At 35.4% G+C, this 18,690-nt stretch overlaps 1 protein-coding gene across 6 annotated transcripts in view; it reads left to right on the forward strand.

Annotated features, from left to right (window-relative positions):
* Positions 1-18,690, forward strand: part of LOC144968879 (phosphatidylinositol 4-kinase alpha-like) — a 110,597-nt gene that overhangs the window by 59,898 nt on the left and 32,009 nt on the right. For all 6 annotated transcript variants that reach the window (XM_078907695.1, XM_078907697.1, XM_078907694.1 and 3 more), the window contains 9 exons: positions 2,229-2,353; positions 3,076-3,157; positions 4,160-4,243; positions 5,014-5,223; positions 9,274-9,366; positions 10,095-10,182; positions 11,393-11,452; positions 16,098-16,225; positions 18,202-18,360. In XM_078907695.1, coding sequence (XP_078763821.1) covers positions 2,229-2,353; positions 3,076-3,157; positions 4,160-4,243; positions 5,014-5,223; positions 9,274-9,366; positions 10,095-10,182; positions 11,393-11,452; positions 16,098-16,225; positions 18,202-18,360 — 1,029 coding nt within the window. The remainder of the gene's footprint in view (positions 1-2,228; positions 2,354-3,075; positions 3,158-4,159; positions 4,244-5,013; positions 5,224-9,273; positions 9,367-10,094; positions 10,183-11,392; positions 11,453-16,097; positions 16,226-18,201; positions 18,361-18,690) is intronic.

Genomic DNA, 18,690 nt, shown 5'->3' on the forward strand with positions numbered 1-18,690 from the left:
ATTTCAATATTTGGATGTTTTAGATGAAAAGGTAAGGATTTCAATATTTGGATGTTTTAGATGAAAAGGTAAGGATTTCAATATTTGGATGTTTTAGATGAAAAGGTAAGGATTTCAATATTTGGATGTTTTAGATGAAAAGGTAAGGATTTCACATGTTAAACCAACAATTTTTTGTACATCTCACTGTTGCTAGCTTACAGTTAAAGCAATAGTACCTTTCATGAGGTCATACATAATAGAATTCATAAATAGTTGTAATTACATAATAGAATTCATAAATAGTTGTAATATTTCCTTTAGAGGTATTAGACCCATTCAGCCAAGGTTTATTCTGGTTTCTGTAGCAATCAACAGATGGTTTCTATTGCATGCTTCCCTTGTATCAATCTAGACCTGTATTCCTCAGTCACTTGACTGGAATCAGCCAATAAGTCAAATTCACAAGAAAGAATAAAACAAAACAAACACAAACGTAGTCAGATGAATGAATCTGAAGTATAACTATATCTAAGTTGTTTGAAGTATGATCATACGGGTATATTATGCTTTAAAGAGTGCTTATGCTTCATTGTGACACCTATGCCTGTCTTTACCTCATCAGTTTTCACCATTGTTTTTTTGTTTTTTTTTTTTAAATTACTAAGTCATCTATACTTATATGAATGACTTGCATATTTGGCATCCCCTCTACTTCTACATCAAAGCACCTATATTAAGTGATAACACTTGTCATTTTATTGACATTGTCTATTATTAATTTCTCTTTGATACTAAACTTATTTATTTTAAAACTTGTGTCTTCTGTTTATTGACAAATTTCAGTCAATTTTTGTAGAGCTCATTTATAGTTCTATTAATCACAAAGTACGAGGGTGAGTCAAAAAGTAATGGGACTGTGCTTAGTACTTTAAAACAAATTGAATCAATACCATGCATCATACCTCAAATTAAAGCTTGGCATTAGTTGAGTAGAACGCTGCTTCTCAACATATCCACAGTCTACCTTATTGTAAGGGCATGTATCCCATTCTCGTAAAACTGAGTTGACTGAACTTTAAGCCAATTTTTCACTAATGGCTTGGCTTCTTCATCATCTTTAAAGCGATGTCCCCTCATTGACTCCTTCAGTGGACCAAAAAGATGTAAGTCCAAAAGTATCAAGTCTGGTGAATACGGAGGGTGAGACAGCGTTGTCCATCAAAATGATGTGATCACCTCCCTTTTTCTGACATTTGTGTGTGGAGGGACATTTTCATGAAGAAACAGTATTTGTTTCATCTCCAAATCTGACATTTGTGTGTGGAGGGACATTTTCATGAAGAAACAGTATTTGTTTCATCTCCAAATCCGGTCTAACTCGACGAATTATTGCTTTCAGTCACATCAATGTCTCTTTGTACCGGTTTTCTCATCAAGAGAAGTTCTTCTATCAGATCTGATCAATACTTCTGTCTTTATTTGATTCACTGAGTTGATACTGATTAGACGGCGACCATCATTAAATTGAAGACATGGTTGAGGGGGTGTCAGATTAGGTGGTGGATTGCATCTCATTTTCTTCTAAATGACGAGATACACGTTCAACCCAACTAATATACTGCCTCTACAAAATGCCTGAGTTTTATAAACTTTGCCTAAGTGTTTAAAAATGTTACTCGAGGTATCTTCTACGGAATCAAAAAATTCAATGACAGCTTCCTGTCACTGATGGACATTCGTGGGGACAGCCATTTTCAACTCCCATAAATTTGACAGAATTAAAATTTTCAACTTTTAGTTTAAAGAGTACTTGTGTAAGTTTAATTGAGCCAAATATGAAATCATATGAAAAAGAAATGAACTCAGTAGGAGATTTGTCCCATTAGTTTTGGACTCACCGTCGTACATTCCCCAAGACATGACTGACCCAGCTTCCCAATAACTAAAAAAGTGACCCCCCCCCCATGGCTTTATTTGGATTTGAATCTTCTCCAGCTTTTGAGCTTTTGGGACCCCTTGTCTATAACATGTTTTAAAGAGTTATCATCTGTAGAACTTGAATATTGTGATGACTCCATCAGTGGAACAATTTCTCCTTGTCACAATTTGTGGATTAGATTCTTTTAACTGTTAGCTTGTGAATTAAATGTTACTATTTGGATCAATTATGGCCACCAGCTATAACTTCTCTGTAAGTAACAGTAGTTCGCGAGGAAGAGTTTCTCAAGCATTATGTCTTTCCTCAGCCAAAGACAGAAGAAAAAGAACATCAAATTGAAGCTTTCGCCCAGCTGCTTCTTGTCAAGTTTAATCACTCTTACAAAAGAGTTCGACTGATGGCTGATAAATTCATCTCTAAATTTGTGAATAGGTACGTATTGAATTCACTTTATCCAGATCTGTAGTCAGGTTCCAGATCGTGGGATCATTTTATCTGTGAAAATCTGTTGAAAAATTTCAATTGAGAAGTAAAATGAATTGATAAAAAATAAACTCTTATTTTAACGACTCAAAATATTGTTATTGAATGTGTACAGTTTACAAATGACAAAAGACTAGGAGTAAAATTACTGAGCACTTAATTCCGGGCTGATTTTAAAAAATAAGTTAATTATTTTATTTTTAAAAGTTAAAAATTTTTTAAAGTTATCAACTTATGCTGACATCACCACTATGAGAATGAATATTTTTAATAAATTTGTATTCAGATTGTGCAATGAAAATAAGAATTATTTTGATATCTGTATTCATCTTGTGCTGATAGCATTAATTTGAGAATAAGTATCACTTATTTGTATACAACATATGCTGATGTAAATCAATGTTATGAGAATAATAATATGCTCTTACATATAAAATCTGTTTAATCATACATCAGATTGTAAATATGCTACACTTACTCAAACATTAAAAAAAATTATATCTTACTGCTCTTCTTATCTCACTCTCTGCTTAATAAACACATTTATCCTAGTTCCTGAAGGTTAGTAACTTCACAGAAAGAACTCTATTTGTATTTAACCGTTGATGGCATCAGTGCTATAACAATCTATTGGTTCTATTCTTATTCTATTCATCTCTGGCTTTTCTCAGGTTTCCCCATTTGTTGTGGAGTGGAACCGTTTTAAGGACCATGCTAGACATTTTACAAGTTGTTTGCAATGCTCTGGACATGGTGAGTTGTATAGAGGCACCAGTATATATTAGTAGAAGCAGCAGTTGAAGTCGTAATACTGGTAGTGGAAGAAGTGGTGTATTAGTGGTAGTAGTCATAGTAGTAGTAGTAGCAATAGTAGTAGTAGTTGTTGTAGTTGTTGTTGTAGTAGTTGTAGTCGTCATTGTTGCCGTAGTGGTAGTAGTAGTAGTAGTACAAACAAAAACGTCCTAAATGACCTTATCACCTGCATGGAGTGTCTTGCCCCTATTAGATTAATTGTCATGAAACATTTAGGCACTGCTAGCTTTTGGTTTGACAAGGATACAAGGCATGTTTGCACTGTGAATCTGATTCCAATGTACTGCAAGAAAAATCATTGATCACCCGACAGGAAGACATTCACAATGTGCTTTATGATAGCTCTCAGATGGTCAGGGAGGTATTTTGTCTTTTCGTTGGGGGAGATGAGATAATCCATTACACTACTATTACTTCTACTACAGTGGTCAACGCCTAATAATCCACCCCTGCGTGACAACATTACCAGGCTATTAGCTGGAGTGGCTTATTAGGCCAAGACAGATAGCTAAAAGTAAAGATTTCCCCGTTAATGTCTGAATAATATTTTCCAGCTACACTTTTCATAAGCCCCCCCCCCCCCCCCCCCCCCCTTTTTTTTTTTTACAAATATACAGTGATGATGCTATGTTGGAATAATAGTAGTTGTAGCAGTCATAGTAGTCGTGGTAACAGTATTAATACTAATAGAATTAGTAGTAGTGGTGATGGTATGAGTGTTGGTGATAGTGGTAGAAGAAGTAACAGTAACAGTAGTAGCAGTAGTGGTAATAGTAGAATTAAAAGTAGTGGTGGTGGTAGCATTAGTAGTTGTAGTAGTAGAAGTAGTAATATGCAATGGCTTATTGACTTGGCTATTTCACCTCTTCCCCATCCCCCAATAATATTATGCATTACTTGCTTGCAATATCTTGATATATTAACTTTCTACTTATCCATTAGGATCCTCATGAGGACGCACCAGAGATTGAGATCCCGGACACTCCGTACAAGTTAAGAATAATGGAGAGCATGTCCTCTAGGGATGTATGTATGACTGGCCAAACATAAATAAAACCTAAAAAACCACCATCTTCCCTCACCCCACCTTTTCCTCCTCCTCCTCCCCCACCTCCTCCCCCACCTCCTCCTTTTTCTTCTTCTTCTTCTTCTTCTTCTTCTTCTTCTTCTTCTTCTTCTTCTTCTTCTTCTTCTTCTTCTTCTTCTTCTTCTTCTTCTTCTTCTTCTTCTTCTTCTTCTTCTTCTTCTTCTTCTTCTTCTTCTTCCTTTTCTTCTTCTTCTTCTTCTTCTTCTTCTTCTTCTTCTTCTTCTTCTTCCTTTTCTTCTTCTTTTTATTATTCTTCTTCATCATCATCTTCTTTACCTCCTTATATTCTATCTTATTATTTGCCTTTAATCAGATGTTTATGAGTGCTCAGTTAATCTTTGATGCCATCACATCAGGAAAATCTGTGCCTTGTTGACTCTTAGCCTGAAATATGTCTTTCTTTCTTTTTTTTTTAAATCACGTTTAAAATCACTAAAACTAATTATGTTTAGTTTTGTAAGTAGTGGCCATGTCCACTACATCATACAGAATTCAAGAGCAGAATGTTTGTGTTGTGGTTCAATAATATGGCCTTTGGCTTGTGACCAATGGCCCTTTACTCACATTTGCTTAGGTATAATTATTTACTAACTGACCAGTAATAGCTCTGACTTTAGTAAAAGATATATACATTATCTATATGAGTTAAGATAATTCCTTATTTTTTAAATAATAAATTTGAAATACGATTGACGGCTTTACTCTACAGCAAGTGGTGAAGGATTTCTCAGCACGCAGCTCCACCATTCTTCAAGAGGCAATGAAATGGGCACCAAGCACTGTTCGTAGTCACCTGATAGAGTATGTGTTACAGATGGACAAAGATGGAATGGGCTTGACACAGCAAAGTGGTCTGGTCATGGCTATGGAAAGTGTTTTAGCTCATGCTGGATATCAAAGGAGTCTTGTCCCGACAGGGGTAAGTGTAGGTGGTCCACGAAAGACTTCCATGCATTTCACAAACCAAATAAATCATTCTTATGGTTGTTTTTTTTTCCTCTGTTTTAATGGATTTTCATCTCAGCAATCTCAGGGTGGAGTCTTCTGACCTCCCATTGGGGGCAGAGAGGTCACTTACTGTGTCTTCTATCGTCAATATCAGTTTCCCCTTTCCATGTTGTTTTTTGTTCTGAATTGAGATTTCTTCATTTTTTTTCCTGGTCCTAGCGAGGATCTTAGATGGGAGGCAATTACATATGAAGCTCCTTTTTTGACCATTTTTATTTTTTCCTTGTAAATCATCTCTGTTATATACTGCCATATTTATGATTTTTTATATATTGTACTGTGTAAGAAATTTAGTGTTTCCTTCATAGCAGGATACATTACTTGGGCCTTGGTGGGAATTTCAGGTAATGTCAAAATTGGCTCATAAAAAAAAAAAGAAAAAAACATGAGCTTTTATATAGCGCAATATCCACTAAACGTGCTCAAAGCACTTTACGAAGGATCCCTGACCAACAGCAATACATAACATGTAGAACGAGTCATGACACCTGTTCGGCGATATTGCAATTTTTTCCAACAAAGACAATGCTATTAACAGTCAGGTACTCATTTTATACCCGAGTATGGTGAAAGAATGTGAGTAAATAGCCTTTTCCAAGGACTCAACTATGTGCAGAGCAAGGCTCGAAACCCAGGACCTTCTAATCCAAAAGCGAGTGTCGTACCACTAGACCACATAGCCACACGATGGATTGCTTGTGGAATCTTCCGTTCCCTATTTAGCCAATCCCATTTGTCTTACTTTTTCTTTGGTGCTTTTAATTTCAGATCTTCAAATTTTCTCTTATCATCTTCCTTTTTACTGGCGCTGAAATGACCCAATAGTGTCGCAAAGGCTGTAAAATCCCTAAAAACGTTAACAAACAAACAAACAGCTCATCAATCTGGACATCAGTTGACAAATCAGCTCAGGATTGTAGTGTTTTGTTATCGAAAGTTTTCATCCAGGCTGTTTGAATAAAGATTTATGTGGTAGGCTATGAAGTCTGCACCATGAAAGCATTTGAATGGAATGTTGCAATTTTACCATTGATACATTTCTGATATCTAAATACTAAAAATCTCCATCTGTTTCTATCTATGTATGTGATGCCTAAGGAATTTCTCACAAGCCAACTGGAAACTCTGCCATATCTGAATGGTTAAAATTTTGATCACTCGCGCTATTGTAAACCAGTTTGTCACGATTCTGATCGTTTTCAACAAATTGGATGGCTATTCATGCCCTCCATTTTGCCAGTCGCTTCCAAGCCTTGACTTCCGATATGACACAATTCTAGCACATCCGCAACAAAAGAGGATGACATCATTTTAAATTGTCAGTTATAATAATCTATCAATTCTTTTTTTTAAAAATCGGGTTGGGGGTCAACATTGTTCCGTACATCCAAGGTTTAATTGTTATCAAGCACAGAATTACTGGCAAATATCTGCAGGAAAGATCAAAGTTGAAGGCTCAAAAGATTTGTCTCGATTTATGTTAATTTCCACAATACAGTAAAATAATAATTAAAATGGATGAGTACATGTTCATAATAGCTTTTATTTCTATGTAAATAAACTAACCAATCACTGATGTCACTAGACCACCGTCTGCGCTAGACACATAAAGAGTTATCTAGACCACCGTCTGCGCTAGACACATAAAGAGTTATCTAGACCACCGTCTGCACTAGACACATAAAGAGTTATCTAGACCACTGTCTGCGCTAGACACATAAAGAGTTATCTAGACCACCGTCTGCGCTAGACACATAAAGAGTTATCTAGACCACCGTTTGCGCTAGACGCATAGAGTTATCTCCCTTCTTTTTAAAAAAAAAAAAAGTATGGTAATTTAACATTTAAAATTACACTTTTATTTTATTTTTTTAATGCAGATCTTATCTAAATTTATCATATTTGTCTAATTAGCAATCTTTAAATTATTTACTAACCTTTAAATTTTTAATGTTGTCCTCATACTTTAAATCATTATATTTTACTAGACCACCAGACCCGCTTCGCTGGGTTCACTGACTGACGTCAATTTCGTTCTATCTATACATAATTATATTTTACTTATTACACAACTGTATTGTGGAAATTAACATAGCCCCCATTTCATAGACGTTGAAAACAAAAGTCTGACAACTTGGGACACCTGACCAAGCACAAAAGGTGCTGGATAAAATTAGTTGAGGGCCTAAACCATGCATCATAACAGTTGTATTTGAAGCATTGCACCCTGTAGGTGCCTTACTATCATAGTAGAGTGTAATATGTACTCAGGCCTGTAAAGCCTCCGATAATTGTCGGATTTCCAACAGTACGATTTTGCTTGATAAATTCTGTTAAGTGCTGACTTTAAAAAAAAAATTATTAGTAAAAATAAAATTCGTAACATCAAAAGACAGAACCAACAAAAAAGAAAGAGTTTTATTTTGTGCCTTGAAAAAATCAGTTTTTATTCGATTTCAAGCGCTGACTTAAAAAAAAAAAAAAAAAGAAACTTTTTATTTGTTGCGTCAAAGACAAATCAAACTGGTCATTCCATCTTGTCAATTCACACTCCACCAGACGCTGCTTCCTTTATATCCAGTTGATAGTCAACCGGAATGATGAGTACGAAATAAATATTTTTCTTTGAAAGGTGATTGACTGCTCTCAGCGGGAGTTTTCTTTCCTCACGACTGTGATTGTTTAATTTTTTCTCTTTTCCTCCTTTACACACATCCGCACCTCTTCTTCTTCTTCTTCTTCTTCTTCTTCTTCTTCTTCTTCTTCTTCTTCTTCTTCTTCTTCTTCTTCTTCTTCTTCTTCTTCTTCTTTCTTCTTCTTCTTCTTCTTCTTCTTCTTCTTCTTCCTTCTTTCTTCTTCTTCAGCTTCTTCTTCTTCTTCTTCTTCTTCTTCTTCTTCTTCTCTTTCTTCTTCTTCTTCTTCTTCTTCTTCTTCTTCTTCTTCTTCTTCTTCTTCTTCTTCTTCTTCTTCTTCTTCTTCTTCTTCTTCTTCTTCTTCTTCTTCTATGAGAATTAATATAAATATACAAAAGAATCAGCTTAAAAAATTAACACCAACAGGAGTGAAGACAATGCAGCTCCTCGTGTCAAGCATGACACATCCTTCAAACAAATAGGACTTGTTCTCTTCCTTTCATTTGACAACTAACTCTGACCTGGGACCAGAAATGTCTGCACTCTCTCAAATAAGCATAGTGGGCAGGGGGTACATACTGTGTCTTCTATCCCCTTATATCTGCTTTCCAACATGCTTTCTGTCTTTGTCTTGGAATGAGATTACTTACTCCTGACCCTTGCCGGAGTTCCTTGGCTGGGAGGAAAACAGTCAAATGTATAGTTATAGTTTTGGGAGATGATTTTTTTTCCTTATAAATCATCTCTCTGTTATGCATTGTTTAGTTTACATATTATATTATATGATTGGTAAACCTTTGAGTGTATTCCTCTTAGTTGGGACCTGTGCTTGTGTCTGGATGAGACTTTTAGGTGATCTCAAACGAAGTACTTGACGGTGTGCTCTTGGAATTTACATCTGTTTCCTATTTCAACCAATTCCCCTTTGTCTTACCTTTTCTTTTGTGCTTTAATTGTAATTCTAGAACTTTTTACTGTCCCATTTTCTTCCTTTTTACTGGTGCTGATATGACCTTAATGTGTTGCAAGCGCCGTAAAACCCTTAAAAACAAACAAAACAATCTCTCAAATAAGTGGATATTTTTTTTTCTTATACCATAAAATAATGACCTGTTTATTTTATTATGAATGAGTTGGGGAAAAATTGCATGATTTGACTAGTCAATTGATTTGTCATATCTGTGTTGTGTTTGTTAATCTATATTTTTGTCCTTTTGGTCTATTTTCATGTGATCAAAAAGTTCCGACAATTTTTTCACCAGCCATTTACAGGCCAGTGTACTGTACTGTACATCACTATCATTATCATTACCATCCTCTTGTTGCAGACTGCATCTCTAGAGCGTAGACCTGGCACAGTCAAATCAGAGAGTTCAAACTTTATGACAAACTTGTCAGTGAGAAGTCGATATCTTGGAGAGGTGAGTAGTACACATAACACATCAAAACTCTTCATCATCTTCTTCCTGTGCTTTTTTTTTTACTTCCTCAGCTTCTTTTTCTTTATCTTCTTCTTCTTCTTCTTCTTCTTCTTCTTCTTCTTCTTCTTCTTCTTCTTCTTCTTCTTCTTCTTCTTCTTCTTCTTCTTCTTCTTCTTCTTCTTTTCTTCTTTCTTCTTTCTTCTTCTTCTTCTTCTTCTTCTTCCTTCTTCTTCTTCTTCTTCTTCTTCTTCTTCTTCTTCTTCTTCTTCTTCTTCTTCTTCTTCTTCTCTCTCTTCCTTCCTCCTCCTCCTCCTCCTCTTCTTCTTCTTCTTCTTTTTCTTCTTCTTCTCCTTCTTCTTCTTCTTCTTCTTCTTCTTCTTCTTCTTCTTCTTCTTCTTCTTCTTCTTCTTCTTCTTCTTCCCAAGTCCTCCTACTGCCTCCAACTCTTCTGTTTGTCACTTTTATATGGATTTCTGTCCTTTTCTGGATGACTTGGTTTAGCCCCTTGCTAGTTAGGTATTCAATTTACACCTGGGTATGCTTGAAAAATGTGAGTAAATAACCTTTTTTAGAAAAAATTTGCATTGTCCAAAGCAGGAATCTATTTGGACCTACACATTACAAGTTGAGTGTCATACGACACCTAAAATCTGCATACCAGTGCTTGCTTACCAATGTGTTACCTTCATATTGACATTGATATTTATTTCTATTATTCTACTAATCAGGTGAGAGGCATGCTTGATTTCTGTGACAATCTCGACTCCATACAAATCAAACTCCATGAAAGACTTGAGAAGGCTCTTACCAATAAAGGTAGATTATTCCATCACGTTGAGTGTCTATCATCTTGTATTGTTTGAGACATAGAGGTCTGTCTTCTAGAGAATCCAGTGGTAATAGTGGTGTGTTGTCACCCTAACTCGTTGATCCAGTGGTAATAGTGGTGTGTTGTCACCCTTAATAGTGGTGTGTTGTCAGCCTAACTCGTTGATCCAGTGGTAATAGTGGTGTGTTGTCACCCTTAATAGTGGTGTGTTATCACCCTAACTCGTTGACACGTTTGCTTTGCTCTCTGTATCAATGTCGATTTCTGTGTTTATTCAAATATTTACAACTGGATTTTTGTCACATCAAAACTTACCTTGTCATCTTTTACACTGTCATAAAGACAATGTCGATTTCTGTGTTTATTCAAATATTTACAAAAAAATTATTATTTCTCTTTAGAAAATTGTAAAATATAGACCACTCTGTTTTGTTTTCTTTTTGTTTTGTTTTTTTTCTTCTTTTTTTTTCCCCTCGTATGATCATGATTTATCATTATTATTATTATTTTATTATTATTATTATTATTATTATTATTATTATTATTATTATTATTATTATTATTATTGTTGTTGTTGTTGTGTGTTGCAGTTGTTATTCGTATTATTATAATTACTTTTTTTTGTAATCAAACTTTTGTACATCAAAATAGCCAGTGGTGCCAGTTCCGATTTGGAGAGGCCATTAAAATCTCCTAAACGTGTAAATCAAACAAAAGCATCCAATTCTATGCATGTTTCCTGATTATAGGCTTTTGTCCATTATAGGCTTTTGTCCATTATAGACTTTTGCCCAATTTTCTGCATCAGTAGATTGCAAGTATGATACAAATTTTGAATGAGTCACCTTGCGCACATAGATCATTGTGTACACGTGACATATAATCTTAATAAATTTCACTTGTTGAGCACTTTCCATGAACCAAACATTAAAGCATCTCAAAGCACTTTACAGATAATGAATTACGTTATGAACATAGTCAAAATTAACCAGGGAAACAAAATACACATTGCTAAAGTAAAACTAGAAAAATGACAGTCAACGCAGTATAAAATGAGTCGTGAAAAAGTGGATTTTTAAAGCCGATTTATAGTTTGAGGTTTTCCCAATTTCTTTAATGGGTTGCAGTGACATATGATCACACTTTTCAAACAATGAATTGATCTTTTTACTTACATGATATTCTTTGTCATTTCAGATATCAGCTTATGTAAACAATCTCTATTTCGTATCACAGCTCTTCAAATCAAGTTGCCAGGTAGGTGAAGGCACTATTTTCCTTTCATTGTCATAATCAGGCATTACATTTTATTGAGGGAAACAGTCAAATGTATAGTTTATTTTGGGAGATGATATTTTTTTTTCCTTGTAAATCATCTCGCTATTATGCACTACACGGTTGTTCGTTTTACCACATATCGTTCCTTTTAGTTTTCATGCTACCTGCGTGATTCATCACGCCGCACAGTGCCAGACCAGGGGTCAGCGAGGTTAAAGTCACTGCCGGCGAACAAACGTAATAACTGACTTATGATTGTTCTTTTCCCTCATTTTCTCTCCATTGTTACGCGTCATCTAATATACCCTCAGATATAGAATAAAAAGAATTGTAAATTCTAACCACAACTCCATTAACTGTTAAAATTGCTAGGTCATGCGATTATTATAACACATAGTTTAGTTTCGTTTCGTAGAGTGGCTCGACTGAGTACCAGTGATTGGCATACGTCATTTTTAATTTAATTACTGCGAAATGTTCGTCAAAGATTATTTGCTTAAAAATTGTGGTATGATTACATAAAAATAATAAACTTCATTATGAGTAAGTTTGAAGATTTCGATTATTATAGGTTTTAAATGGTGATGCCATGAATATAGTTGTTTTAATATAGTGAAAGTCATTGACACCAGTCATTATCAAATGAAGATTGAAGGACATACATTAGTTCTAATGTACTTTAAATTTACAATGTGGTGTTCCCGATCATTTAACCTCACTGTGTTATTGACGCCCACTGTCGTCTTTATCATGACCACCACCAGCACCACCATCCCCTGTACAACTAGTATCGTCACCATCACCACCCCCAATCCCCATGCCTCTATCACTACTACTACTGACGTCACTATCGCTCCAACCCATACACTACACCATACGTCAACAACACGATCACACAGCCCGTACATTAAAAAAAACACACACACATTTTTAAAAATTTGGCCAGAAAACGTGATCTCATCACATCAAAAACTCTCGAACCTGAAGTTGGATTGAACAGGATCATTAATTAAATGATCGATACTTAAAGGACGAGTTTTCTGGCCAATTTTTTAAAAAATGAAACGTGTCGGGGGTTTTTCCGAATACGTCACAAGCATTAACATCTCGAATAGATGATAATGGTCACAAGTATTAGCCCCGACGACAGCATCACCATAATTTTCAGCAACACCAGTACTGCTACCGTCCCTAAACCACCAGCATCACATACGTTGTTGCTATCACCACCGCCAGCATCATCTACCGTCAACCAAAATGTCGCTATCCACCACATTAAAACTATCCTCACATTAAGACAAAAACTGGCTAAAATCAGAGAGTGAAAAATGTCTGTATAAACTGGGCTGGTCATGAAAATTGGCCACACATAATATTATAATACTATAATATTATTATAGTCCCTGTACTAACATTCGACTGCACTATACTATTATATTATCATTACTACATTGTACTGGTCATTGGTTGTGTGAATACACATACTGTATTACGATATAAATGGATCTCAATCCCACGATGTTCTTAATGTTTGCATCTCTTCAACTCTTCTGTACTCTGTGAAAAATAATTAAATTTTGGCCAGAAAACTCGTTCTTCAATGAATATCAATCGAATAAAATGATCATCATCTTGTCAAAAACTCTAAAACCTGAGACTTCATCTTCACTAAAACTCTCAAACTTAAAACCGCAAGGAAGTCTCAGGTTTGAGAGTTTTTGACAACGTGAGGGTTATTTTAGTTGATCAATATTTGAAGGACAAGTTTTCTGGCCAAATTTGTTAAAATGGCATTTTTTTCAGAGTATGACAGAAATATGGCTATAACATTGCCTGCATCGTATTATTTGTGTTGTTACCAACAACGTGAAGTATCGTGATGATTACTTGATGACTTTCTCAGATTTTAGTATGATAACAGTGGTCAGCACTGTGAAGAGACTTGTTATTCTACTGGTTGGTGGGGAATTTGACCTGACAAGTTGTTAATCAAAACCACATTGCATGAGTTTCAGAAAAATCGCACTGAAGATTTTTGTAGGGTGAAAAGTTCAGTATTATCCCTGTATTATGTATGGATTTAGAGGGGGGTGGTGTTTGTATAAATGTGTTATTTCTTGATTCAATTTAGTCTATGTGTACTTATGAGTATTTGAAATATGAGGTCTTTTGTTTCATTGTAACATGACGTACATCTATCCCATAGAAACAGAAATCATATGAGAATAAAGATGAAGTGTCAGAGAAATAATATAATACATAACAATAGTTAAAGATTATAACGCAAATGAATGACAAATGATTACATTTGATCATTTTGATGGAATTTTGACGGTACTGGCAGTAGCTCGTTGACCCCTGCTCACCAGGTAGTATGACCTCGTGACCGACTGTCGGTGAGAGCAATGTACTCTACAACTAAAATGCAAGCTATTTTCCACCGTGACTATATTATGTTTTGTTTACATATTACATATGATTTGTAAACATTTGAGTGTATTCCTCTTAGTGGGGAGCTGTGCTTGTGTCAAGATGAGACTGTTGTGTGATCTCAAACTAAGTACATTGATAGTGTGCTCTTGGAATCTACATTTGTTTCCTATTTGAACCAATTCCTCTTTTCTTACCTTTTCTTGGGTGCTTTAATTGTAATTCTAGAACTCATTGCTATCCTATTTTATTCCTTTTTACTGGTGCTGATATGACCTAAATGTGTTGCAAGCGCCGTAAAACCCTTAAAAACAAACATATGTCGTATTTGATTGGGTGTTATATCTTTGCATTAATTCACTCAATACTTTCCTAGAGCAGATTCTTTATACCACTTATATTGATATTGTAGTCTGGTGCATTTTGAAATTTATTTCACATATAGTTAAATAAATGATGGCCCATTCAACTTTAGAAATGATCCATACTTATTTCATTTGGTCTGAAAAAGAATGTTAGAATTACAATGACAAAATTATCTACCCTTTTTTTTGGATAGATAAAATTTTGATCAGGAATGTGTGGTTGGGTTCTGTTATTGTTTTGGGTCTTTTTCGTTTTTTGTTTAAATTTTTGGGTTTGTTTTTCTTTTGGGGGGGGGGGGGGGGGGGGGAGGGGGGGTTGTTTGTTTGATTTGGAGTTTTTTGGAGAGTTTTTTCTCACTATTGAACCCTCTCCTTACCAACCACAGTAAAATCGTCACATTTATTACAATAAAACCTACTTCTTTTGTATCTCACACGCTTTTGTTATAGCTATAAAAACTGGGCACTGTGTAGTAGAGCTCATTTTGCTGAACAACATTCTGTAGAGAATGTACTTGCTTTTCAGTTCGCCTAAGAAAAATCTATTTTGTGTTAGCTGGGAGTAAAGTTTTGGGGAATTTTTCAAAACGGCTGCTTAGAAAAAACAAATCCGTTAATTTTTACAGGATAATTCGAAACATTGTTTTTCTTGAAATTTGAATGTTTTACAAATGTCATGCAGATTTTATGTTTATTGAGGGTGTTTGTCTTTGTCATTTCATTCTAATGTGACCACCACTTCTATGACACTGTCATTTATTTGTTATTTTCTTTTACAACCTGTTTACCCTAATACATCTTGATACTCTTCTGATATTAGATGATAACTTGCTATAAAATAGCTTTGTTTTTTTGTCAATTATTGTACTGTGTACTAGTAGGAGTATCACAGCTTTAGTATGAATATCACAGCTTTAAGCAACGAACTAAGATCCCCAGTCACTTATTACAAAAGCAAAAGGGCTGTGACCGGTTACTGCCACTCTGGACAAATCTGCAATGGAAAACTCCCTTTCATTTTCAAAGGAGAGTTCCTCACTCTTCAACCCAGTTAACACCATCATAGGAGTTAAACAAAATATTGAATTCATTGATTTTCCCAAGTTCTCATTTATGATTTATGATCATGAATCAAATAAATGACAATTTGTAATTGTTGTCTCCTGTGTTGGTTCCGTCGCTGGAATAGCGGCACTGGAGTGACCTCTCCAGGGTTCAAGCCTGGGCAAAGTGTTTGGAGATCTGTGGCTGCCCAGTTGGTCAAGACCCCTCTCTCGGCCTCACTGGTGTAGACTAAAGGAAAGCAGAGCAGTATCTTTGGCATTAGGTTGGTTGCAGGAGTTGCCGGAATCAGCTAACACTGCATGCTGATCTGCCTTAAGGGCTCCTTTCCTGATTTGACAGGTTTACACTTGATCGTTGGATCTGAAAATAATACTGATCTCCTCTGCCACATAGCCATAGACATGTTGCAGGTCTTCTGCCTAGATTAGTGGTGCAGTGTGAATACCGCCACTTCACCAGCTGAAGCGGTGTACCAGGATGTGACGCTTGGAGTCAACATGCAAGAGATTTGGAGATGGATGAGGACCAGTGATGTCCGTCCACCCTACCAGGTAGAGTTCAGCATGCCAAACGCCAAAGATGCTACCTCTATCCAGAGCCCCCTACACCCCAAGTAATGTAAGTAGAATCAAGTAAATGACGCTTACAGTGGGTTATTATTGATGATGGTTAGAGTTCTTTCTGGTTTGATGTGAGTTGGAATATCAAATGTGACTAGAACTTGTGTAACTATTTTTTGTCCCATCAACATTATCTCCTGCCAGGTGTAAGCCGTAGCCTCCTTCAAGCTATCTGCTGGGCCCCACTCAAGTTGTTTTCACAGGAAGTCATGGAAGTGTCTATTGCATGCTGGGAATGGCTGTTGTCGGCAAGACCAGATGCAACCATTGAGGTTGGTATGGACTTATGTGGCTAGAAACATTGACCTATTCTTTGATATATATATATATTGCATGATATTTCTGGTATTGTGGATGAGTTCTTCACAGAAGCTAAGAGAATAGAATGAAGTCAGTGTTTCTGACATTAACATCAACAAGTCATTTATGTGACATGAATTCATTTGGAAGGATGTAAGAACTGTTCCATCTCAAGTCTTTGGTTTTGTAGGCACAGATAAAAGTCCCTTCTCCTTTCTTATTGCCATGGAGGCAGCATGATGAACACATTTTACAATGTCTCATTGTTGGTCAAATTTAAATCCCCCTAAAATGTTTTCTAAACAATTTGTACAAGTATTTTCTTTTCTCCTTATCCTTAAGATTGCAACTTTCATCATTTAATTAATCGTGATGCATAAGAATTGTTAAAATATTTTTTGATTTTTTTACTCGTGTTTTTTTTATTATTGATTTCTGTTTTTTGATAACTGAGCTTTATTTCTGTTGAAAAGTACACAGAGTGGTTCCATTTGATTATATGGAGTAAATAGAGATAAAAACAAACGGTTTTCTTTACATTAGGCAATAAACTTTGGAATTTTAATTCAACCCATAACTAACTGTAAACAACTTTTCAAATGACCTGAAAAACCCCCAATGTCTTTCCAGTGTAGTTTGTAGACGATGACAGCCATTTGTTTTTACCTCTATTCAGTTTTTCACAGTTCAAGATCCAGACCCTGATAGGACTTTTGAATCAACCTGTATATTTATTCTGTCTCCATAGGACTTTTGAATCAACCTGTATATTTATTCTGTCTCCATAGGACTTTTGAATCAACCTGTATATTTATTCTGTCTCCATAGGACTTTTGAATCAACCTGTATATTTATTCTGTCTCCATAGGACTTGTGAATCAACCTGTATATTTATTCTGTCTCCATAGGACCTTTGAATCAACCTGTATATTTATTCTGTCTCCATAGGACTTGTGAATCAACCTGTATATTTATTCTGTCTCCATAGGACCTTTGAATCAACCTGTATATTTATTCTGTCTCCATAGGACTTGTGAATCAACCTGTATATTTATTCTGTCTCCATAGGACCTTTGAATCAACCTGTATATTTATTCTGTCTCCATAGGACTTGTGAATCAACCTGTATATTTATTCTGTCTCCATAGGACTTGTGAATCAACCTGTATATTTATTCTGTCTCCATAGGGCTTGTGAATCAACCTGTATATTTATTCTGTCTCCATAGGACCTTTGAATCAACCTGTATATTTATTCTGTCTCCATAGGACCTTTGAATCAACCTGTATATTTATTCTGTCTCCATAGGACCTTTGAATCAACCTGTATATTTATTCTGTCTCCATAGGACTTGTGAATCAACCTGTATATTTATTCTGTCTCCATAGGACTTGTGAATCAACCTGTATATTTATTCTGTTTCCATAGGACTTGTGAATCAACCTGTATATTTATTCTGTCTCCATAGGGCTTGTGAATCAACCTGTATATTTATTCTGTCTCCATAGGACCTTTGAATCAACCTGTATATTTATTCTGTCTCCATAGGACCTTTGAATCAACCTGTATATTTATTCTGTCTCCATAGGACCTTTGAATCAACCTGTATATTTATTCTGTCTCCATAGGACTTGTGAATCAACCTGTATATTTATTCTGTCTCCATAGGACTTGTGAATCAACCTGTATATTTATTCTGTTTCCATAGGACTTGTGAATCAACCTGTATATTTATTCTGTCTCCATAGGACTTGTGAATCAACCTGTATATTTATTCTGTCTCCATAGGACCTTTGAATCAACCTGTATATTTATTCTGTCTCCATAGGACTTGTGAATCAACCTGTATATTTATTCTGTCTCCATAGGACTTGTGAATCAACCTGTATATTTATTCTGTCTCCATAGGACTTGTGAATCAACCTGTATATTTATTCTGTCTCCATAGTTTTTGTGCTTGATGACGTCAGCGTGGCAAGTGGCTGCAGACATGAAGTTGGGGATTTTTGCTCCAGACCCTCCACGTTTAGATCCCCTGGCTAGGGCAGAAAATCAAGTCCTCGCTCCAAAACCACCAGAAGTGGCAACGCACAGTCTGTGGACTAAGGTAGGAATCGCCCTCTATACAATTTGATAATGATAAACTCTGTAAAACAACAAAAGCACCAATTTAATTTCAAAATATTTCCTTTTATCTTGTGTTGTTTTTTTTTTTTTTTTCTTCTTGGAATTGTTATGAAAACTTTGTTTAATGTATCGAAATATAAATTTTGAAATAATGAAGTAAAGGCTTTTTGGCTCATCGTATATTTGACATTTAATCAACAAGCCATGCTTAGAAATGAAGAATAAATTTTGTAATAAAAAATAAGCACAGTCACTTTCTGATTGTTGATGTAATAAAAAACAAAACAAAGTACACATCATATTTTTATCA

The sequence above is a fragment of the Berghia stephanieae genome, chromosome 3 (genome assembly GCF_034508935.2).
Source record: "Berghia stephanieae isolate SIO BIC M18660-M18661 chromosome 3, UCSD_Bste_1.3, whole genome shotgun sequence".
NCBI lineage: Eukaryota > Metazoa > Mollusca > Gastropoda > Nudibranchia > Aeolidiidae > Berghia > Berghia stephanieae.